General features: G+C 59.8%; 2 protein-coding genes and 1 long non-coding RNA gene across 4 annotated transcripts; all 3 read right to left on the reverse strand.

Moving 5' to 3' along the window:
• Positions 1-303: 303 nt before the first annotated feature.
• On the reverse strand, positions 304-4,542 carry LOC128851466 (glutamine-rich protein 2-like). Its single transcript, XM_054060530.1, has 10 exons — positions 4,204-4,542; positions 3,744-3,827; positions 2,583-3,498; positions 2,350-2,444; positions 2,147-2,214; positions 1,881-1,986; positions 1,513-1,683; positions 1,121-1,246; positions 485-553; positions 304-324 (listed from the first exon to the last, which is right to left on the reverse strand). Exons 1-10 carry the CDS (start codon positions 4,540-4,542, stop codon positions 304-306), a joined length of 1,995 nt encoding a protein of 664 aa, XP_053916505.1.
• Positions 4,543-8,284: 3,742 nt separating this feature from the next.
• Positions 8,285-15,727, reverse strand: LOC128851468 (glutamine-rich protein 2-like). The gene is made up of 16 exons (XM_054060534.1): positions 15,389-15,727; positions 14,929-15,012; positions 13,768-14,683; positions 13,535-13,629; positions 13,332-13,399; positions 13,066-13,171; positions 12,699-12,896; positions 12,307-12,432; positions 11,673-11,741; positions 11,222-11,386; positions 10,947-11,065; positions 9,925-9,990; positions 9,555-9,656; positions 8,895-9,024; positions 8,644-8,731; positions 8,285-8,438 (listed from the first exon to the last, which is right to left on the reverse strand). The coding sequence occupies exons 1-15, from the start codon at positions 15,725-15,727 to the stop codon at positions 8,666-8,668; spliced, it is 2,649 nt and encodes an 882-aa protein (XP_053916509.1). The 3' UTR covers positions 8,285-8,438; positions 8,644-8,665.
• A 3,807-nt stretch (positions 15,728-19,534) lies between these two features.
• LOC128851404 (uncharacterized) lies at positions 19,535-20,867 on the reverse strand. Of its 2 annotated transcripts, none has more exons than XR_008448767.1 (4): positions 20,804-20,867; positions 20,144-20,273; positions 19,893-19,977; positions 19,535-19,688 (listed from the first exon to the last, which is right to left on the reverse strand). It is a non-coding gene; the product is annotated as an uncharacterized LOC128851404 (long non-coding RNA). The 2 variants fall into 2 exon arrangements; XR_008448768.1 differs by having other exon boundaries at positions 19,893-19,980.
• Between the last annotated feature and the right edge of the window lie 1,246 nt (positions 20,868-22,113).

Here is a 22,113-nt window from a genome sequence, read left to right on the forward strand (position 1 = left end):
TGCGTTTGGCAGCGGGGACGAATCAGCCCTCACCTTGGAGTCCATCACCTCCCTGAGCTGCTGCTGCAGCTGCTGCAAGCCCTGCTCCTGGGCCATCCCCTGGCTCTGGATCTTCTCTATTATCTCCATCAGCCGCTCCATGCTGGCCTCAAACTGGCTTCGGCTGACTTGGCTGCCCGCGGTGGATTTGGTGCTTTCTGGCAACAGGGAGAGGCAGGAGAGAGGTGAGGAAGGTTTGATGGGAGACGGGCAGGGCCCGCCGGTGTCGGAAGGAGAAGTGGCGATATGGCCCCCCTTGCCCCATCAGCCCTGTGGGCTTGGTCCCTGCAGGGAGACACCGAGGCCTGGTGAGGGGCCCACAGTTGGTCTGGAAATCCTCCCTCCCTCTGTCCGGTTCTGCCATCGAGCACCCAAGGGACAGGGGGGCATTTGTCACTCTGCCCGGGATCCCCTTGCCTGGCACAGCGGCCCCTTGAGGACATACCGAATCGACTTCCAGGACTTCCTTCTCTCCTTTCTTCTCCTCCAGCCTCTCCAGGAACAGGAACAGAGCCTTCCAAAGCAGAAAGCACCCCATGATGACGCAGCACGGTGGGAGCTGCCTCCCAGCCAGCCGAGCACATCCCCCACACGCCCCAAACCTCCAGGAAAGACATGTTCATAGAATCGTAGAATCGTAGAATAGTTAGGGTTGGAAGGGACCTTAAAGATCATTTAGTTCCAAACCCTTGCCATGGGCAGGGACATCCCACCAAATCAGGCTGACCAAGGCCCCGTCCAACCTGGCCTTGAACACCCTCCGGGGATGGGGCAGACACAACTTCCCCGGGGCAACCTGTTCCACTGTCTCACCCACTCTCATAGTGAAGAAATTCTTCCTCATGTCCAGTCTAGATCTGCCCCTCTCCAGTTTCTACCCATTCCCCATCGTCCTAGCCCCACGAGCCTTTGTGAATAGCCCCTCTCCAGCTTTCCTGTAGGCCCCCTTCAGGTACTGGAAGGTAATTTTGGGGCTCTGCAGGGCTGCGAGCAGGTTAGTGGGGGGGACAAATCTCTCGCCATCCCCAGCCTGGGGCTGGCCTAGAGGATGCTCAGACCCCACGGGTTTTCAGCCACCCACCTCTATATCTCTCTGCTTCTTCTCAGAGCCATCCAGGAGGTCTCTCACAGCAGAGCCCAGCCACTCATGTTGTGCTTGCAGCTGCGCAATGCTGGCCTGCATGTGCTTCAGGAGCTTCTCCTCCTGCTGCAGGAGGAAGGCGACAAGTTGGTGCTGTGCGAGGGGGACTGGCTGCCCCGTGGAGGCAAACCCAGGTGACTTGGCCAGCGGCCACGGGCTGTCGGTGCCAGCAGGACATTTCGCCCAAGGCTTTTTTTTCCTTCCATGCTGCTGGCTTGTAGAAGCCAAGCACGGGGGCAGCGAGGGACTCCTCCACGTCACAGCAAAGCACAGCCAGTCGTGGTGGGGTCCCAGCAGCCCCTCCCAAGGTCCCCACGCCACCACCTCCCTACCTGGCTCTTCTCATGCCGCTGCCTCGCCACCTTGCCCGCTGCCTGCTGGCACATGACGGATTCCACCTGCTCCTGCAGCTTCTCATAGTGCTGCAGGAGCTGCTCCACCTGCGTGCCGGTGTCCTTGCTGCAGATGGGGTGCGCTGCGTGCCCCTCTGCCTGCCTCAGGCTCTCCACCACCACCCCTCAACTCATCCAGCTGCAGGAAGTGGAGAAGGAACAGGCTCTGAGGTGGGATGGACGCAGCCAGCGAGCCTAGGTGCCATGGAGGCTGCATGGCCCCATCCATCCCAGCGACGTGGCTGGGAAACCCACCAGGATCACCCCACTCAGCCAGTGGCTGGTGGGACTGTGCCCCCGCACCTCACCTGTGCCTGCAGCTGATCGGCACTCTTGTCCACCAGCTGCTCCAGCGTGGCCTGGCTCTTCTGCTGCTGCTCTCCCAGCTCCTGCTTCAATTCTTGCAGCAGCAACCTGGACAGAGAGACAGAGGCACAGGCAGGCTTAGCCTCCATGGGGCTGCTGCAGTGTGCCCCAATGCGCCATGGTTCCAGCACCCTGAGCTCCCATGCAGCCCCATGGCGTAGGAAACCCTCTCCCACCCTTTCACCCCAGTTGCAGGGTGGTCTCATACCTGATGTCCTCTTTCCCTTCAGCTCCAGGCACCTGCAGCTTTCCAGGGGCGTCCTCCAGCTGCATGATCTGGAAACGGTGGTGGGGCAGAGTCAGGGCACAACCCCCTTATTGTCCCGGCACGGGGGCTCATTGCCTGCCCCCTCCGTGCCCAACTCCTCCCTGGCATCCCCGCAGCCCCCTCGGGGCCAGCCGCTGGCTCACCTTGCCTGTCTCACCCTGCAGGTCGCTGGCTGGGCTCTGCAGAGAGGACAGCTGGCTCTGGAGGTCGGACAGGGCACTGGTGATATTCTTCTGACCTGGAGAGTCGTGGTCCAAGGGGACACGTGGTTGGTGAGGGGGTCTCGCCCTCGGGGCCAGGCTGTGAGCATGGTGTTTCTCTCACCCAGAGTGCCCCCACCCCAAACAGCTCCCACCAGCCCCACCAGGACTCTCACCTCCCTCCGCGAAGAGCTGGTGGAGCTTTTCAAGCTCGGAGCGCTCCGCCTTGCTGGCTGCCAGCTGGGCCACCTGCTCCTTCAGGTTGGCATAGAGAATGCCGAGCTGCCCGATCTCCTGAAACACCTGTGCCTGTGTCCCTGCGATGGAGGTCTGGCTGCAAGAGGACCCTGACTCTGCCTCCAGGGTGGCGGATTGGGTGGTGGGGGACCCTGGCTCTGCTCCCTGGGTAGGGATCTGGGTGCCAGCGGACCCAGGCTGTTTCCCCAGAGTGGGGGATTGGGTGCCAGTGAACCCTGGCTCTGCCCCCAGGGTGGGGGTTGAGGTGCCAGCGGACCCTGGCTGTTTCCCCAGAGTGGGGGATTGGGTGCCAGGGAACCCTGGCTCTGCCCCCAGGGTGGGGGTCTGGGTGCCATGGGTTCCAGGCTTAACCCCCTGGGTGGGGGTTGAAGTGCCAGGGGACCCCGGCTGTTTCCCCAGCGTGGGGGATTGGGTGCCAGGGGAGCCTGGCTCTGCCCCCGGGGTCAGGGTCGAGGTGCCAGGGGACCCTGGCTGTGTCCCCAGGGTGGGGGCCTGTGTGCCAGGGGATCCTGGCTGTTTCCCCAGCGTGGGGGATTGGGTGCCAGGGGAGCCTGGCTCTGCCCCCGGGGTGCGGGTCGAAGTGCTAGGGGACCCTGGCTGTGTCCCCAGAGTGGGGGCCTGTGTGCCAGGGGATCCTGGCTGTGCCCCTAGAGTCAGGGTCTGGGTGTTGGGGGACCCTAGCTCTGCCCCCAGGGTGGGGGTCTGGGTGACAGGGGACCCTGGCTGGGTCCCCAGGTTGCCGGTCTGGGTGCCAGGCGCTGATCTGGTCCCGCGCTGGGTGTCCTCTTCTGCCCTGGGGCTCTTGACAGGGCCTGAGGGGCCCCCACTGCCCTGCTGGGAAGAGAAGGCAAAGGGCAGCACGTTTAGAAGCAGCCCTGCAGAGGTGAGGACAGAGCCCAGGTCACCCTCCCACCGTTTCCCCAGTCCCTGTCTGCCTGTCCTTCAGCCTCTTCTGGGGAAAGAAGGGATACAGGGCTCAGCCGGGCCACAGAAGTTAGGGCCGGGGTGGCAGGGGGGATGAGCAGAGAGGCAGAGAGCAGGGTGAGGGCTCAGCTTCATCCTAGGGGCACCAAGCTCACCAAGCCAAGTGCCTTCTGCAGCTGCTGGATTTCCGCTTCCATGCGTTCCTGCGCTGCCTTCATTGCGTCGATCTCAAGGAGAGCCTGGGGAAGAGGGGTGGCAGGGATGAGTCCCTGGGAGGGCCCCTGGGGACCAGGACCTTCAGCCCCGCTGTGTCCAGCACAGAGCGCGCGGGCAGCACATGATCCGGCCCCACAACTGCAGCCACCGTTGGCTGCGTCAGAGCCGCCAGAACTCACTGGTGGCAACGTAGGGAGGACCCAGAGCACGCGGAGCAGCATTTCGGCCCCAGCTCTTCCACCCCGAAACTCCATCCCTTTCCCGCAGTGCAGCCCCACATGCCACTGTGAGCTGGGTTTAAAACCAGACCTTGGTCTGAGGCCAGCACAGTGACAGCGCAGAGCCCGGAGGAGCAGGCGTCTTGCAGGGGAGCACCCAGGGCACTGGGCAGAGCCTCACCTTGGAGACGCTGCTCTCGCTTGCGTCTTTCTCCAGCTGCCCCACAGAGGTGACCTGGAGACTGCTCGCTGTCCCCGCCAGTGCGTCCTTCACACTGACGAGTGGCTCCAGCTCTGTGCCGGGGCCTCCACCCTCTTCCCCTTCTTTGCTGGGGCACTGCAGGCTGTGGGTGCTCCCCAGGAGGGGTGTCGGGCTGCGCCCCACCGCCCGGAGAGGCAGGTCCTGCAACCCCAGGTGCTGGAGTATGGCCTCCAGCAGGCCATGCAGCTCCCCAAAGTCGACCGAAAAGGGAGAACCGAAGGCAGCATCCAGCCTCTGGGACAGGGTGAGCGAGGCCATGGCTGCTGCCCTGCCTGGTATCACAACGCTGCCCCCACGGCGGGACAGGAGCCTTTCTGCCTGAACACCCACTGACAGCAAAGGACCAGCACTGAGTGGCCACAGGCAGTGGGTGACCCACAGAGAGCGAGTGAGCCACGCACGCCGAGTGTCACAGGGACACTGAGTGACCCACAGGCAGTGGGTGACCCACAGAGAGCGAGTGAGCCACGCACGCCGAGTGTCACAGGGACACTGAGTGACCCACAGGCAGTGGGTGACCCACAGAGAAAAGTGAGCCACGCACGCCGAGTGTCACACGGACACTGAGTGACCCACAGGCAGTGGGTGACCCACAGAGAGCGAGTGAGCCACGCACGCCGAGTGTCACACGGACACTGAGTGACCCACAGGCAGTGGGTGCCCCCACACTGTGCGTGCCCACAGCTAGTGTCACAATGGGGGCGGGACAGGGCTCATTGTGACACTATCCGTTGCCAGGCAATGCCCCCAGGAACCGTGGGCACCATCACGGGGTCCCTGCCAGGACCTGGGATCAAATTCTCTCTGCGCATGGCAGATGCCCGGGGTCCCTGCTGCCTTCTCCAGCCCCTCCCTGGCAGCTTGAACCACGCAGGCAGTGCGGGAGCTGCCACCACTGCTCAAAAATACCCCAAACCCCCCAAGTCTGGGTGCGCAGCGAGAGGGGAATAAAGAACCAAAACAATTTCTGAGGGGGAAATCCCAATTTTGTCTTCCTCTCTGGGCTCCGTCCAGCCCTCATTAAAATCCATGCAAAACCTCCTCCTGCCTTTCCTCCCACTGCCCATTACGCAGAGCCCTTGAACTGACTCGCGGGCAAAGCGATACCCCGTGCAGCTGCGGTTTGGGAGAGTTTGGAGAGGGCTGTGAGGAGATCTGGGGGAAATTTGTGTTTTTGGGGTGTTTGTGAGAGGAGATTTGAGGTGAAAAAAAAAAAAAAAATCACCTTTTTGGGGACCGCATGAGGTGATTTGGCGTAAAGAAAAAAATATCATGTTTTGGGGAGTTTGTGAGGGGATACGGGGCAAAAAAATCACATTTTGTGGGAGCTCGAGTGGAAAATTCAGAGGTTTTGAGGTGAAAGTCATGGTTTTGGAGAGTTTGGGGAAGGGTTTGGGGTTGAAAGTCACGCTTTTGAGGCATTTATGAGGAGATTTGTGGTCTAAGCCGTAATTGTGGGAGAGTTCGAGGGGTGTGTGAGGAGACCGTTATGAGATCTCAGGCAGATATATTCTCAAACCGATGCCCCGTGCAGCTGCGATTTGGGAGAGTTTGGAGAGGGCTGTGAGGAGATCTGGAGGAAAGTTGCGTTTTTGGTGAGTTTGAGAGGAGTTTTGAGGTAAGAATCATAATGAGGTAAGACTTTTTTGGGGAGCGCGTGAGGGGATTTGAGGTAAAACAATCACATTTGGGGGGTGTTTGAGGGGAAATTCGAGAAGGCTCGAAGTGAGAGCCGTGTTTTGTGGGAGTTTTGGGAAGGGATTTCGGTTTAAAGTTGTCGTTTTGGGCCATTTATAATGAGAGTTGCAGTGAAAGTCACGTTTGGCGGTAACTTGTAAGGCGACTTGGGGTAAAAGCAACATATTTTGGGGTCATTTGAAGGGAAGTTTGAGAGTATTTGAGGTGAAAGACATGGTTGTGGGGAATTTAGGGCAGAGATTTGGAGTGAAAGTGCTCCTCTGGGGGATTTTGTAAGGAGACTTGTGGTAGAAGTTGCGTTTTGGGGGATTTGGAAGGTGATTTGTGGTAAACCAGTCCTATTTTGGAGGAGCTGAAGAAGATTTGAGGTGGAAGTCGTGGTCTTGTGGAGTTTGAGAAGGGAATTGGGGTGTAAGGTGGTCTTTTGGGGGCATTTGAAAGGAGACGCGTGGTCATAAGTTACGTTTGGGGGTAGTTTTTGAGGGGACTTGGGGTAAAACCAATCCTATTTGGAGGGAGTTTGAGTGGCAATTTGAGACTATTTGAGGGGAAAGACGTGGTTTGGGGGTGTTTGGGGAAGGGATTTGTGTGAAAGTCATCTTTTGGGGGGAGTTGTGAGGAGATCTGAGATGAAAGTTGCTTTCTGGTGGATGTAGTGAGGGGGTTTGGGGTAAAAACCCACAAAGGGGGGTAGTTCAAAGCAAAATGTAAGAGGTCTTGAGGGGAAAGATGTGGTTTGGGGGAATTCGGGGAAAGGATTGGGGGTGATTTTGGGGGAAGGGATTTGGGTGGGATCTTTTGCCTCAGTCTTCACCGATAACTGCTCTCCTCGCCCCTCCTGGGTCATGGGACAGAAAAATGTCCCGTGGACACCCCACCAGCGCCAGGCCTCCGGAGGGAGGAAGGAGAGGGAGAAGCTTTTTTTCCCCCCCTTTTTTTTTCCCCCTGCCTCTCCCGCCCCCCCCCCCAAGAGCTGCCTTTATCTTCTCCTGGAACTTCTTTTCTTGGGCCTGTAATCTCTCATTTAGCTCCTTATCTTTGGTGTACTAGCTGCTCATCATACTTAGCACCCAGTTCTCGGTTGCTCACCTTCTTTCAGGTGGTGTACTGCTTCAGTGCTTCTCACTGGCTTTAGCACGTTCAACTGAGCGTCTCCGGACCCTATCCCTGTTTCATTCCTGGTTCCTCATCTTCTTTCAGTTCTACTGCTTCGGTACTCTTCACTGGCTTTATTACGTTCAACCCAGTGTCATTGGCATTGCTGTTTCTCCGAGATTCCTCCCCTGACTGATATCAGGCATTTGCTTCCGGGGTTTGGGGCCCTCTTTGGGCACCATTTGGAGCAAGTAAAGGCCCAGCCTCCCTTTGGGTGGTGCAACCACCAACTCCTCCTTATTATGCCCAAGCAAGGCTTTCTACACCTTTAGCACCTCGTTAGCAGCTACCCCGGTGATTTGCCACTTCTAAGGATCTTACAGCTGCAGCAATTAGGCCTAACTCAGCTGGCCACAAATTCTCTCTTATGGAGCAACCTACAGGAAAACTATCCTCTTAGACATAGTGAGGCCACCTCTCTGCTACCATAGGATGAATCAGTGCAGGTCAGCTCTCACCTTCAGCAACATTCATTTTCATAGAACCATAGAATGGTTTGCTTGGAAAAAACCTTTCAGATCTTCAATCCGACCATACCTGTCTAGGACTGCATTCCCAGGACCACTTATCAGTCAACTTCTGCTAGCTGGCTCCTTCCTTCTCAACTTCCAAGGTCTTCAAGGCAAACAACACCAAGCTCTAAGGAACACTCCCAACCCCCTTTGTCTGCTTTCCCTCTGCCCTCTTTCAGCTCAAAACTGTTGCCCTCGTCCTATCCCTGCACTCCCTGAGCAAGAGCCCCTCCCAGGTATTCCTGGAGCCCCTTTGCATACTGGAAGCTGCTAAGGCCTCTTTCTCCAGGCTCTGGATTTCCCAGGCCCTTGTTGCAGCAAAGCACACTTCCCTTCTGGCTTCTGAATTTCAGCCTGGCTTCTTGCACAGACCGCACAGACCCCCCACTTCACTCCACCCTCCCCCTCTGTCCTTCTCCACCCCTACAGGGCCGGGGGGAATTGGAACTGGGGGCTGAGGTTAATCAAGGTGATGCTTCCCGTCCCTGTCGCTGCTGTCCATGGCCCTTCCTCGGGAAGAGCGGAGCTGGATTTTAGTTTTGAAACCAATCTTGCTTAAAAAAAAAACCAAAAAAACCCCAAAAAGAAAATAATAAAACAATAACAAGATGTTGAAGTTTTTTTATTGATCCAAACCGACTAAAATCAGAAAGTCGCTTTTCTCCCAGCATCTGTTGCTGCCCGTGCTGCCCAGCTGTTGGGTGCTGGGTTACGGCCGGAGGTTCTCTGGTGTCCAGGAGAGGTGTCTGTGAGAAGGTGCTGGCTCATCCTCTGTTGAGGCGGCAGAACCTGGGGGCGAGGGGCAGGGCTGAGCACCCCTGCAGCCCCAGGGCAGCTCTGCCAGCCCAGGACAGGGCCCCTGCCCGGCAGCAGACACCCAGACATGGGGTACTGCCCCCGCCCCGACGCAGGGGTGCTGGTGTCCAGGACCCCCCCTACCGCACTGTCCCCTTCCCACCCGCAGGGGCCCTGTGCCAGTCTGCTCCAGCTGTACCTTCCTTGCCCGCCAGAGCAGGCTACCGTCTCTTCCACCAGCCTCGGGAGACACAGCCGTCCTTGCCCACTCTTGCTGTCACCTCCTGCTGGGAAGGAGAGGGCGGGCTGGCTCAGACACGGGGCTGAATCCAGCAACCCTCCCACCGCCAGCTCTCCCTGGGGGAACTGAGGCATGGACCCCTCGGCGGGCTCAGTGTCCCCTCTCAGCCTCTCTCGTCCCTGCCGTGTCCCTACCTTCACCATTCTTACCTGGCTCGGCGGCGGGGTGCTGGGTGGCTTGGGCTGGAGGAACGGGTATTGCGGCAGTGGGTAGGTGGTAACGTGCAGGCCTCCGCTGCTCCGTGCCTCGCTGAGGAACCTGCACTCAGCTGATGGCTCCCTGTGGGACGGGGGTGCTCAGCGCTCGGCACAGCGTGTGCGCCCTGTGCCAGGCGGAGGGCACAGGGGCACACCCTGCTGGGATCAAGCCCTCCCAGCTCCCCCAATCCCGCTGGATCTGCTCTCTCCCCAAGGTGCCAGTGAACTGGCTGTGCCTGTGGTCAGTCCCTGCACCCCGTGCGAGGGACACCAGGAGGCAGGAGCTGGGCTGCCCCAGCTGCAGGGCTGCATTTGGGGTAGGCGTTTCACAGGAGGCACCTGATGCCGCCCCAAGCCCGAAGTCAGGGCTGAGACCAGACACAACTCATCACGCGCAGCTCAAACGCCCTTGAGACGGAGACCTGGGCAGGGCAGGGCAGCTTTGGGGGGAGCTGTAAAACCCCGCAGAGCTGGGGCAAGCACAGCCGACCCCCTGCGACATCTCCTCCCCAAGCCCTCTACCCTCCCCTCGGGAAGAGCTCCCCCTTGCCAGGACTCGGGCTGGGCCAGCTCGCACCCACGGGGCTGCAGATGGGTCCCCGTCTCCCCTACCTGTTGCTGTGCTGCTGCGTCTCCTTGGTTTGGGGATTGGTGGTGGAGCTTGCAGTGAGGCGGGTGGGCAACGGCGGCAGCAATGGGAGGGTCACCTTTTTCCTGGGGAGGGCAGAGGCTGCGTGTGGGTGACTGGGACAATCGGCCCACCCCGGCTCAGGGCAGCACCTCAGAGCCTTGGGCTTGTACCCAATGGCAGCCCCCTGTCCCCGGGCAGGGGTCACTGTGCCCCTGCTGCCAGACAGGGCTGTCCAGGGGGCTTTGCAGGGCGCTTGGCAGGGCTGGACACCCAAGCCCCCGTGTCCCACACAGCGGGGCAGCGCCAGCACCCATCTCCCCCATCCCACCCACGGTGCCGGGTGTTACTCACGGTCCGGGTGCCGTCACAGCGAGGGGTTGGTCACAGGACAGGCAGTGGCAATGGGCCTGCGGGTACCTGGGGAGGGGAGAGAAAGGCTGGGTGAGCTCCAGGGGGGACACGGCTCACAGGCAGCAGCAAGGAGCCGCGCACTGCCCTGTAGGGAGTTACCACATTTGCAGGGGGGCCACCGGGCGTTGAGCCCGATTTGTCCCCCACCAGCCTAACACGGTCTGTCTGCTTCCAGAACCGAGGGGTTTGGAGTAGGGAGAGCAGTTGTTTGTGGGCTGGGAACCAGCTCAACCTCGTATTAGGCACCAGAGAATCCACAGAGGGGAGTGTCCAAACCCCACCAGAAGCACAGGAACTGCTCCTACGGACACCCACGCCACTGCAGTCCCATGGGATCTGGGCGTGCTGGCAAGGCCAAAGGAAGCGATTATAGTAGTCCTTATTGGGATGGGATGCTCCCAGCCTGGGAGCCAGCGCTGAGCCTGGGGGATGCAGCGTTCCCATGGGTTTAGTATAGGCTTTGTCACCACTGCCTGAGGACCAGCACATGCTTGCTTTTGCCCTGCCACCCAGCTCCGAAACCCGGCAGCTGCCCAGGGCTGGCAGGGACATGGAGTGAAGGGCACAGGCACCCACACCTGCCATCCCAAGTGGCCCTCGCAGCGCTTGCCTCAGCGCTAATTACACCCCGGGGCCTTGCCAGGAGGGCAGGTCACAAGCCAGGTCCGCAGGGCACTGCGTGTCACAGCCCTGCCCGGGAGGACGAGCCACCAGCCCTGACCCTCAACCCAGAAAAGCCTTTGTACCCACACCCCAGTATCCCCTCCTTGTGCCTTCTCTGGCATGGGGAAGCTGCTGCTGGCTCCTGGTGGGAGGAGAAGACCCAGCTGCTTCCTCTCCATCCCCACTGTTTGCTGGCTAAATTGCTCCCGTGCCAGGGTACCACGCTGGCCGTGATGGCCACAGGGCATAAACAGGACAAGCGCTCTCCCCAAAGCCACCCCTGTGCCCATCACACTCACTTCATCCCAGCTGCTCCATCGGCTGTCCCTGTCTGTGGCACGATGTCCTTGAGCTGCTTCAGGGTGTTCTTACAGTGCTCCAGTTGGCTCTGGACAGGCGCCAGCTCCGGGCGATCCAGCTGTGGACAGGTGGACCAGCTCAGCGTGCTGCCCCGGCGTGGGACGTGGTGGTCCCCGGGAGAGAGCCGGGAGGGGAGACCCTCGGACGGAGGCTGCCTTAGTCTGCCCGGCCCAAAAGTGCCTGCGTTTGGCAGCGGGGACGAATCAGCCCTCACCTTGGAGTCCATCACCTCCCTGAGCTGCTGCTGCAGCTGCTGCAAGCCCTGCTCCTGGGCCATCCCCTGGCTCTGGATCTTCTCTATTATCTCCATCAGCCGCTCCATGCTGGCCTCAAACTGGCTTCGGCTGACTTGGCTGCCCGCGGTGGATTTGGTTGCTTTCTGGCAACAGGGAGAGGCAGGAGAGAGGTGAGGAAGGTTTGATGGGAGACGGGCAGGGCCCGCCGGTGTCGGAAGGAGAAGTGGCGATATGGCCCCCCTTGCCCCATCAGCCCTGTGGGCTTGGTCCCTGCAGGGAGACACCGAGGCCTGGTGAGGGGCCCACAGTTGGTCTGGAAATCCTCCCTCCCTCTGTCCGGTTCTGCCATCGAGCACCCAAGGGACAGGGGGCATTTGTCACTCTGCCCGGGATCCCCTTGCCTGGCACAGCGGCCCCTTGAGGACATACCGAATCGACTTCCAGGACTTCCTTCTCTCCTTTCTTCTCCTCCAGCCTCTCCAGGAACAGGAACAGAGCCTTCCAAAGCAGAAAGCACCCCATGATGACGCAGCACGGTGGGAGCTGCCTCCCAGCCAGCCGAGCACATCCCCCACACGCCCCAAACCTCCAGGAAAGACATGTTCATAGAATCGTAGAATCGTAGAATAGTTAGGGTTGGAAGGGACCTTAAAGATCATTTAGTTCCAAACCCTTGCCATGGGCAGGGACATCCCACCAAATCAGGCTGACCAAGGCCCCGTCCAACCTGGCCTTGAACACCTCCGGGGATGGGGCAGACACAACTTCCCCGGGCAACCTGTTCCACTGTCTCACCACTCTCATAGTGAAGAAATTCTTCCTCATGTCCAGTCTAGATCTGCCCCTCTCCAGTTTCTACCCATTCCCCATCGTCCTAGCCCCACGAGCCTTTGTGAATAGCCCCTCTCCAGCTTTCCTGTAGGCCCCCTTCAGGTACTGGAAGGTAATTTTGGGGCTCTGCAGGGCTGCGAGCAGGTTAGTGGGGGGGACAAATCTCTCGCCATCCCCAGCCTGGGGCTGGCCTAGAGGATGCTCAGACCCCACGGGGTTTTCAGCCACCCACCTCTATATCTCTCTGCTTCTTCTCAGAGCCATCCAGGAGGTCTCTCACAGCAGAGCCCAGCCACTCATGTTGTGCTTGCAGCTGCGCAATGCTGGCCTGCATGTGCTTCAGGAGCTTCTCCTCCTGCTGCAGGAGGAAGGCGACAAGTTGGTGCTGTGCGAGGGGGACTGGCTGCCCCGTGGAGGCAAACCCAGGTGACTTGGCCAGCGGCCACGGGCTGTCGGTGCCAGCAGGACATTTCGCCCAAGGCTTTTTTTTCCTTCCATGCTGCTGGCTTGTAGAAGCCAAGCACGGGGGCAGCGAGGGACTCCTCCACGTCACAGCAAAGCACAGCCAGTCGTGGTGGGGTCCCAGCAGCCCCTCCCAAGGTCCCCACGCCACCACCTCCCTACCTGGCTCTTCTCATGCCGCTGCCTCGCCACCTTGCCCGCTGCCTGCTGGCACATGACGGATTCCACCTGCTCCTGCAGCTTCTCATAGTGCTGCAGGAGCTGCTCCACCTGCGTGCCGGTGTCCTTGCTGCAGATGGGGTGCGCTGCGTGCCCCTCTGCCTGCCTCAGGCTCTCCACCACCACCCTCAACTCATCCAGCTGCAGGAAGTGGAGAAGGAACAGGCTCTGAGGTGGGATGGACGCAGCCAGCGAGCCTAGGTGCCATGGAGGCTGCATGGCCCCATCCATCCCAGCGACGTGGCTGGGAAACCCACCAGGATCACCCCACTCAGCCAGTGGCTGGTGGGACTGTGCCCCCGCACCTCACCTGTGCCTGCAGCTGATCGGCACTCTTGTCCACCAGCTGCTCCAGCGTGGCCTGGCTCTTCTGCTGCTGCTCTCCCAGCTCCTGCTTTAATTCCTGCAGCAGCAACCTGGACAGAGAGACAGAGGCACAGGCAGGCTTAGCCTCCATGGGGCTGCTGCAGTGTGCCCCAATGCGCCATGGTTCCAGCACCCTGAGCTCCCATGCAGCCCCATGGCGTAGGAAACCCTCTCCCACCCTTTCACCCCAGTTGCAGGGTGGTCTCATACCTGATGTCCTCTTTCCCTTCAGCTCCAGGCACCTGCAGCTTTCCAGGGGCGTCCTCCAGCTGCATGATCTGGAAACGGTGGTGGGGCAGAGTCAGGGCACAACCCCCTTATTGTCCCGGCACGGGGGCTCATTGCCTGCCCCCTCCGTGCCCAACTCCTCCCTGGCATCCCCGCAGCCCCCTCGGGGCCAGCCGCTGGCTCACCTTGCCTGTCTCACCCTGCAGGTCGCTGGCTGGGCTCTGCAGAGAGGACAGCTGGCTCTGGAGGTCGGACAGGGCACTGGTGATATTCTTCTGACCTGGAGAGTCGTGGTCCAAGGGGACACGTGGTTGGTGAGGGGGTCTCGCCCTCGGGGCCAGGCTGTGAGCATGGTGTTTCTCTCACCCAGAGTGCCCCCACCCCAAACAGCTCCCACCAGCCCCACCAGGACTCTCACCTCCCTCCGCGAAGAGCTGGTGGAGCTTTTCAAGCTCGGAGCGCTCCGCCTTGCTGGCTGCCAGCTGGGCCACCTGCTCCTTCAGGTTGGCATAGAGAATGCCGAGCTGCCCGATCTCCTGAAACACCTGTGCCTGTGTCCCTGCGATGGAGGTCTGGCTGCAAGAGGACCCTGACTCTGCCTCCAGGGTGGCGGATTGGGTGGTGGGGGACCCTGGCTCTGCTCCCTGGGTAGGGATCTGGGTGCCAGCGGACCCAGGCTGTTTCCCCAGAGTGGGGGATTGGGTGCCAGTGAACCCTGGCTCTGCCCCCAGGGTGGGGGTTGAGGTGCCAGCGGACCCTGGCTGTTTCCCCAGAGTGGGGGATTGGGTGCCAGGGAACCCTGGCTCTGCCCCCAGGGTGGGGGTCTGGGTGCCATGGGTTCCAGGCTTAACCCCCTGGGTGGGGGTTGAAGTGCCAGGGGACCCCGGCTGTTTCCCCAGCGTGGGGGATTGGGTGCCAGGGGAGCCTGGCTCTGCCCCCGGGGTCAGGGTCGAGGTGCCAGGGGACCCTGGCTGTGTCCCCAGGGTGGGGGCCTGTGTGCCAGGGGATCCTGGCTGTTTCCCCAGCGTGGGGGATTGGGTGCCAGGGGAGCCTGGCTCTGCCCCCGGGGTGCGGGTCGAAGTGCTAGGGGACCCTGGCTGTGTCCCCAGAGTGGGGGCCTGTGTGCCAGGGGATCCTGGCTGTGCCCCTAGAGTCAGGGTCTGGGTGTTGGGGGACCCTAGCTCTGCCCCCAGGGTGGGGGTCTGGGTGACAGGGGACCCTGGCTGGGTCCCCAGGTTGCCGGTCTGGGTGCCAGGCGCTGATCTGGTCCCGCGCTGGGTGTCCTCTTCTGCCCTGGGGCTCTTGACAGGGCCTGAGGGGCCCCCACTGCCCTGCTGGGAAGAGAAGGCAAAGGGCAGCACGTTTAGAAGCAGCCCTGCAGAGGTGAGGACAGAGCCCAGGTCACCCTCCCACCGTTTCCCCAGTCCCTGTCTGCCTGTCCTTCAGCCTCTTCTGGGGAAAGAAGGGATACAGGGCTCAGCCGGGCCACAGAAGTTAGGGCCGGGGTGGCAGGGGGGATGAGCAGAGAGGCAGAGAGCAGGGTGAGGGCTCAGCTTCATCCTAGGGGCACCAAGCTCACCAAGCCAAGTGCCTTCTGCAGCTGCTGGATTTCCGCTTCCATGCGTTCCTGCGCTGCCTTCATTGCGTCGATCTCAAGGAGAGCCTGGGGAAGAGGGGTGGCAGGGATGAGTCCCTGGGAGGGCCCCTGGGGACCAGGACCTTCAGCCCCGCTGTGTCCAGCACAGAGCGCGCGGGCAGCACATGATCCGGCCCCACAACTGCAGCCACCGTTGGCTGCGTCAGAGCCGCCAGAACTCACTGGTGGCAACGTAGGGAGGACCCAGAGCACGCGGAGCAGCATTTCGGCCCCAGCTCTTCCACCCCGAAACTCCATCCCTTTCCCGCAGTGCAGCCCCACATGCCACTGTGAGCTGGGTTTAAAACCAGACCTTGGTCTGAGGCCAGCACAGTGACAGCGCAGAGCCCGGAGGAGCAGGCGTCTTGCAGGGGAGCACCCAGGGCACTGGGCAGAGCCTCACCTTGGAGACGCTGCTCTCGCTTGCGTCTTTCTCCAGCTGCCCCACAGAGGTGACCTGGAGACTGCTCGCTGTCCCCGCCAGTGCGTCCTTCACACTGACGAGTGGCTCCAGCTCTGTGCCGGGGCCTCCACCCTCTTCCCCTTCTTTGCTGGGGCACTGCAGGCTGTGGGTGCTCCCCAGGAGGGGTGTCGGGCTGCGCCCCACCGCCCGGAGAGGCAGGTCCTGCAACCCCAGGTGCTGGAGTATGGCCTCCAGCAGGCCATGCAGCTCCCCAAAGTCGACCGAAAAGGGAGAACCGAAGGCAGCATCCAGCCTCTGGGACAGGGTGAGCGAGGCCATGGCTGCTGCCCTGCCTGGTATCACAACGCTGCCCCCACGGCGGGACAGGAGCCTTTCTGCCTGAACACCCACTGACAGCAAAGGACCAGCACTGAGTGGCCACAGGCAGTGGGTGACCCACAGAGAGCGAGTGAGCCACGCACGCCGAGTGTCACAGGGACACTGAGTGACCCACAGGCAGTGGGTGACCCACAGAGAGCGAGTGAGCCACACACGCCGAGTGTCACAGGGACACTGAGTGACCCACAGGCAGTGGGTGACCCACAGAGAAAAGTGAGCCACGCACGCCGAGTGTCACACGGACACTGAGTGACCCACAGGCAGTGGGTGACCCACAGAGAGCGAGTGAGCCACGCACGCCGAGTGTCACACGGACACTGAGTGACCCAAAGGCAGTGGGTGACCCACAGAGAGCGAGTGAGCCACGCACGCCGAGTGTCACACGGACACTGAGTGACCCACAGGCAGTGCGTGCCCCCACACTGTGCGTGCCCACAGCTAGTGTCACAATGGGGGCGGGACAGGGCTCATTGTGACACTATCCGTTGCCAGGCAATGCCCCCAGGAACCGTGGGCACCATCACGGGGTCCCTGCCAGGACCTGGGATCAAATTCTCTCTGCGCATGGCAGATGCCCGGGGTCCCTGCTGCCTTCTCCAGCCCCTCCCTGGCAGCTTGAACCACGCAGGCAGTGCGGGAGCTGCCACCACTGCTCAAAAATACCCCAAACCCCCCAAGTCTGGGTGCGCAGCGAGAGGGGAATAAAGAACCAAAACAATTTCTGAGGGGGAAATCCCAATTTTGTCTTCCTCTCTGGGCTCCGTCCAGCCCTCATTAAAATCCATGCAAAACCTCCTCCTGCCTTTCCTCCCACTGCCCATTACGCAGAGCCCTTGAACTGACTCGTGGGCAAAGCGATACCCCGTGCAGCTGCGGTTTGGGAGAGTTTGGAGAGGGCTGTGAGGAGATCTGGGGGAAATTTGTGTTTTTGGGGTGTTTGTGAGAGGAGATTTGAGGTGAAAAAAAAAAAAAAATCACCTTTTTGGGGACCGCATGAGGTGATTTGGCGTAAAGAAAAAAATATCATGTTTTGGGGAGTTTGTGAGGGGATACGGGGCAAAAAAATCACATTTTGTGGGAGCTCGAGTGGAAAATTCAGAGGTTTTGAGGTGAAAGTCATGGTTTTGGAGAGTTTGGGGAAGGGTTTGGGGTTGAAAGTCACGCTTTTGAGGCATTTATGAGGAGATTTGTGGTCTAAGCCGTAATTGTGGGAGAGTTCGAGGGGTGTGTGAGGAGACTGTTATGAGATCTCAGGCAGATATATTCTCAAACCGATGCCCCGTGCAGCTGCGATTTGGGAGAGTTTGGAGAGGGCTGTGAGGAGATCTGGAGGAAAGTTGCGTTTTTGGTGAGTTTGAGAGGAGTTTTGAGGTAAGAATCATAATGAGGTAAGACTTTTTTGGGGAGCGCGTGAGGGGATTTGAGGTAAAACAATCACATTTGGGGGGTGTTTGAGGGGAAATTCGAGAAGGCTCGAAGTGAGAGCCGTGTTTTGTGGGAGTTTTGGGAAGGGATTTCGGTTTAAAGTTGTCGTTTTGGGCCATTTATAATGAGAGTTGCAGTGAAAGTCACGTTTGGCGGTAACTTGTAAGGCGACTTGGGGTAAAAGCAACATATTTTGGGGTCATTTGAAGGGAAGTTTGAGAGTATTTGAGGTGAAAGACATGGTTGTGGGGAATTTAGGGCAGAGATTTGGAGTGAAAGTGCTCCTCTGGGGGATTTTGTAAGGAGACTTGTGGTAGAAGTTGCCTTTTGGGGGATTTGGAAGGTGATTTGTGGTAAACCAGTCCTATTTTGGAGGAGCTGAAGAAGATTTGAGGTGGAAGTCGTGGTCTTGTGGAGTTTGAGAAGGGAATTGGGGTGTAAGGTGGTCTTTTGGGGGCATTTGAAAGGAGACGCGTGGTCATAAGTTACGTTTGGGGGTAGTTTTTGAGGGGACTTGGGGTAAAACCAATCCTATTTGGAGGGAGTTTGAGTGGCAATTTGAGACTATTTGAGGGGAAAGACGTGGTTTGGGGGTGTTTGGGGAAGGGATTTGTGTGAAAGTCATCTTTTGGGGGGAGTTGTGAGGAGATCTGAGATGAAAGTTGCTTTCTGGTGGATGTAGTGAGGGGGTTTGGGGTAAAAACCCACAAAGGGGGGTAGTTCAAAGCAAAATGTAAGAGGTCTTGAGGGGAAAGATGTGGTTTGGGGGAATTCGGGGAAAGGATTGGGGGTGATTTTGGGGGAAGGGATTTGGGTGGGATCTTTTGCCTCAGTCTTCACCGATAACTGCTCTCCTCGCCCCTCCTGGGTCATGGGACAGAAAAATGTCCCGTGGACACCCCACCAGCGCCAGGCCTCCGGAGGGAGGAAGGAGAGGGAGAAGCTTTTTTCCCCCCCTTTTTTTTTCCCCCTGCCTCTCCCGCCCCCCCCAAGAGCTGCCTTTATCTTCTCCTGGAACTTCTTTTCTTGGGCCTGTAATCTCTCATTTAGCTCCTTATCTTTGGTGTACTAGCTGCTCATCATACTTAGCACCCAGTTCTCGGTTGCTCACCTTCTTTCAGGTGGTGTACTGCTTCAGTGCTTCTCACTGGCTTTAGCACGTTCAACTGAGCGTCTCCGGACCCTATCCCTGTTTCATTCCTGGTTCCTCATCTTCTTTCAGTTCTACTGCTTCGGTACTCTTCACTGGCTTTATTACGTTCAACCCAGTGTCATTGGCATTGCTGTTTCTCCGAGATTCCTCCCCTGACTGATATCAGGCATTTGCTTCCGGGGTTTGTGGCCCTCTTTGGGCACCATTTGGAGCAAGTAAAGGCCCAGCCTCCCTTTGGGTGGTGCAACCACCAACTCCTCCTTATTATGCCCAAGCAAGGCTTTCTACACCTTTAGCACCTCGTTAGCAGCTACCCCGGTGATTTGCCACTTCTAAGGATCTTACAGCTGCAGCAATTAGGCCTAACTCAGCTGGCCACAAATTCTCTCTTATGGAGCAACCTACAGGAAAACTATCCTCTTAGACATAGTGAGGCCACCTCTCTGCTACCATAGGATGAATCAGTGCAGGTCAGCTCTCACCTTCAGCAACATTCATTTTCATAGAACCATAGAATGGTTTGCTTGGAAAAAACCTTTCAGATCTTCAATCCGACCATACCTGTCTAGGACTGCATTCCCAGGACCACTTATCAGTCAACTTCTGCTAGCTGGCTCCTTCCTTCTCAACTTCCAAGGTCTTCAAGGCAAACAGCACCAAGCTCTAAGTAACACTCCCAACCCCCTTTGTCTGCTTTCCCTCTGCCCTCTTTCAGCTCAAAACTGTTGCCCTCGTCCTATCCCTGCACTCCCTGAGCAAGAGCCCCTCCCAGGTATTCCTGGAGCCCCTTTGCATACTGGAAGCTGCTAAGGCCTCTTTCTCCAGGCTCTGGATTTCCCAGGCCCTTGTTGCAGCAAAGCACACTTCCCTTCTGGCTTCTGAATTTCAGCCTGGCTTCTTGCACAGACCGCACAGACCCCCCACTTCACTCCACCCTCCCCCTCTGTCCTTCTCCACCCCTACAGGGCCGGGGGGAATTGGAACTGGGGGCTGAGGTTAATCAAGGTGATGCTTCCCGTCCCTGTCGCTGCTGTCCATGGCCCTTCCTCGGGAAGAGCGGAGCTGGATTTTAGTTTTGAAACCAATCTTGCTTAAAAAAAAACCAAAAAACCCCAAAAAGAAAATAATAAAACAATAACAAGATGTTGAAGTTTTTTTATTGATCCAAACCGACTAAAATCAGAAAGTCGCTTTTCTCCCAGCATCTGTTGCTGCCCGTGCTGCCCAGCTGTTGGGTGCTGGGTTACGGCCGGAGGTTCTCTGGTGTCCAGGAGAGGTGTCTGTGAGAAGGTGCTGGCTCATCCTCTGTTGAGGCGGCAGAACCTGGGGGCGAGGGGCAGGGCTGAGCACCCCTGCAGCCCCAGGGCAGCTCTGCCAGCCCAGGACAGGGCCCCTGCCCGGCAGCAGACACCCAGACATGGGGTACTGCCCCCGCCCCGACGCAGGGGTGCTGGTGTCCAGGACCCCCCTACCGCGCTGTCCCCTTCCCACCCGCAGGGGCCCTGTGCCAGTCTGCTCCAGCTGTACCTTCCTTGCCCGCCAGAGCAGGCTACCGTCTCTTCCACCAGCCTCGGGAGACACAGCCGTCCTTGCCCACTCTTGCTGTCACCTCCTGCTGGGAAGGAGAGGGCGGGCTGGCTCAGACACGGGGCTGAATCCAGCAACCCTCCCACCGCCAGCTCTCCCTGGGGGAACTGAGGCATGGACCCCTCGGCGGGCTCAGTGTCCCCTCTCAGCCTCTCTCGTCCCTGCCGTGTCCCTACCTTCACCATTCTTACCTGGCTCGGCGGCGGGGTGCTGGGTGGCTTGGGCTGGAGGAACGGGTATTGCGGCAGTGGGTAGGTGGTAACGTGCAGGCCTCCGCTGCTCCGTGCCTCGCTGAGGAACCTGCACTCAGCTGATGGCTCCCTGTGGGACGGGGGTGCTCAGCGCTCGGCACAGCGTGTGCGCCCTGTGCCAGGCGGAGGGCACAGGGGCACACCCTGCTGGGATCAAGCCCTCCCAGCTCCCCCAATCCCGCTGGATCTGCTCTCTCCCCAAGGTGCCAGTGAACTGGCTGTGCCTGTGGTCAGTCCCTGCACCCCGTGCGAGGGACACCAGGAGGCAGGAGCTGGGCTGCCCCAGCTGCAGGGCTGCATTTGGGGTAGGCGTTTCACAGGAGGCACCTGATGCCGCCCCAAGCCCGAAGTCAGGGCTGAGACCAGACACAACTCATCACGCGCAGCTCAAACGCCCTTGAGACGGAGACCTGGGCAGGGCAGGGCAGCTTTGGGGGGAGCTGTAAAACCCCGCAGAGCTGGGGCAAGCACAGCCGACCCCCTGCGACATCTCCTCCCCAAGCCCTCTACCCTCCCCTCGGGAAGAGCTCCCCCTTGCCAGGACTCGGGCTGGGCCAGCTCGCACCCACGGGGCTGCAGATGGGTCCCCGTCTCCCCTACCTGTTGCTGTGCTGCTGCGTCTCCTTGGTTTGGGGATTGGTGGTGGAGCTTGCAGTGAGGCGGGTAGGGCAACGGCGGCAGCAATGGGAGGGTCACCTTTTTCCTGGGGAGGGCAGAGGCTGCGTGTGGGTGACTGGGACAATCGGCCCACCCCGGCTCAGGGCAGCACCTCAGAGCCTTGGGCTTGTACCCAATGGCAGCCCCCTGTCCCCGGGCAGGGGTCACTGTGCCCCTGCTGCCAGACAGGGCTGTCCAGGGGGCTTTGCAGGGCGCTTGGCAGGGCTGGACACCCAAGCCCCCGTGTCCCACACAGCGGGGCAGCGCCAGCACCCATCTCCCCCATCCCACCCACGGTGCCGGGTGTTACTCACGGTCCGGGTGCCGTCACAGCGAGGGGTTGGTCACAGGACAGGCAGTGGCAATGGGCCTGCGGGTACCTGGGGAGGGGAGAGAAAGGCTGGGTGAGCTCCAGGGGGGACACGGCTCACAGGCAGCAGCAAGGAGCCGCGCACTGCCCTGTAGGGAGTTACCACATTTGCAGGGGGGCCACCGGGCGTTGAGCCCGATTTGTCCCCCACCAGCCTAACACGGTCTGTCTGCTTCCAGAACCGAGGGGTTTGGAGTAGGGAGAGCAGTTGTTTGTGGGCTGGGAACCAGCTCAACCTCGTATTAGGCACCAGAGAATCCACAGAGGGGAGTGTCCAAACCCCACCAGAAGCACAGGAACTGCTCCTACGGACACCCACGCCACTGCAGTCCCATGGGATCTGGGCGTGCTGGCAAGGCCAAAGGAAGCGATTATAGTAGTCCTTATTGGGATGGGATGCTCCCAGCCTGGGAGCCAGCGCTGAGCCTGGGGGATGCAGCGTTCCCATGGGTTTAGTATAGGCTTTGTCACCACTGCCTGAGGACCAGCACATGCTTGCTTTTGCCCTGCCACCCAGCTCCGAAACCCGGCAGCTGCCCAGGGCTGGCAGGGACATGGAGTGAAGGGCACAGGCACCCACACCTGCCATCCCAAGTGGCCCTCGCAGCGCTTGCCTCAGCGCTAATTACACCCCGGGGCCTTGCCAGGAGGGCAGGTCACAAGCCAGGTCCGCAGGGCACTGCGTGTCACAGCCCTGCCCGGGAGGACGAGCCACCAGCCCTGACCCTCAACCCAGAAAAGCCTTTGTACCCACACCCCAGTATCCCCTCCTTGTGCCTTCTCTGGCATGGGGAAGCTGCTGCTGGCTCCTGGTGGGAGGAGAAGACCCAGCTGCTTCCTCTCCATCCCCACTGTTTGCTGGCTAAATTGCTCCCGTGCCAGG

Source organism: Cuculus canorus, chromosome 2, assembly GCF_017976375.1.
Source record: "Cuculus canorus isolate bCucCan1 chromosome 2, bCucCan1.pri, whole genome shotgun sequence".
In the NCBI taxonomy this organism is placed as follows: domain Eukaryota; kingdom Metazoa; phylum Chordata; class Aves; order Cuculiformes; family Cuculidae; genus Cuculus; species Cuculus canorus.

Excerpts from the sequence above, each read along its gene's own strand:
- LOC128851468 (XM_054060534.1), bottom strand. The coding sequence starts at position 15,727 with ATGGCCTCGCTCACCCTGTCCCAGAGGCTGGATGCTGCCTTCGGTTCT. Across the intron at positions 11,742-12,306 it reads AGAAGCAGAGAGATATAGAG|GCTCTGTTCCTGTTCCTGGA; the intron begins GTGGGTGGCTGA and ends CTGCTTTGGAAG. Across the intron at positions 9,025-9,554 it reads ACGCAGCAGCACAGCAACAG|GGAGCCATCAGCTGAGTGCA; the intron begins GTAGGGGAGACG and ends CCCGTCCCACAG.
- LOC128851466 (XM_054060530.1), bottom strand. The coding sequence starts at position 4,542 with ATGGCCTCGCTCACCCTGTCCCAGAGGCTGGATGCTGCCTTCGGTTCT. Across the intron at positions 2,215-2,349 it reads TGCAGGGTGAGACAGGCAAG|ATCATGCAGCTGGAGGACGC; the intron begins GTGAGCCAGCGG and ends CACCGTTTCCAG. Across the intron at positions 1,987-2,146 it reads GAAGGGAAAGAGGACATCAG|GTTGCTGCTGCAAGAATTGA; the intron begins GTATGAGACCAC and ends CTCTCTGTCCAG.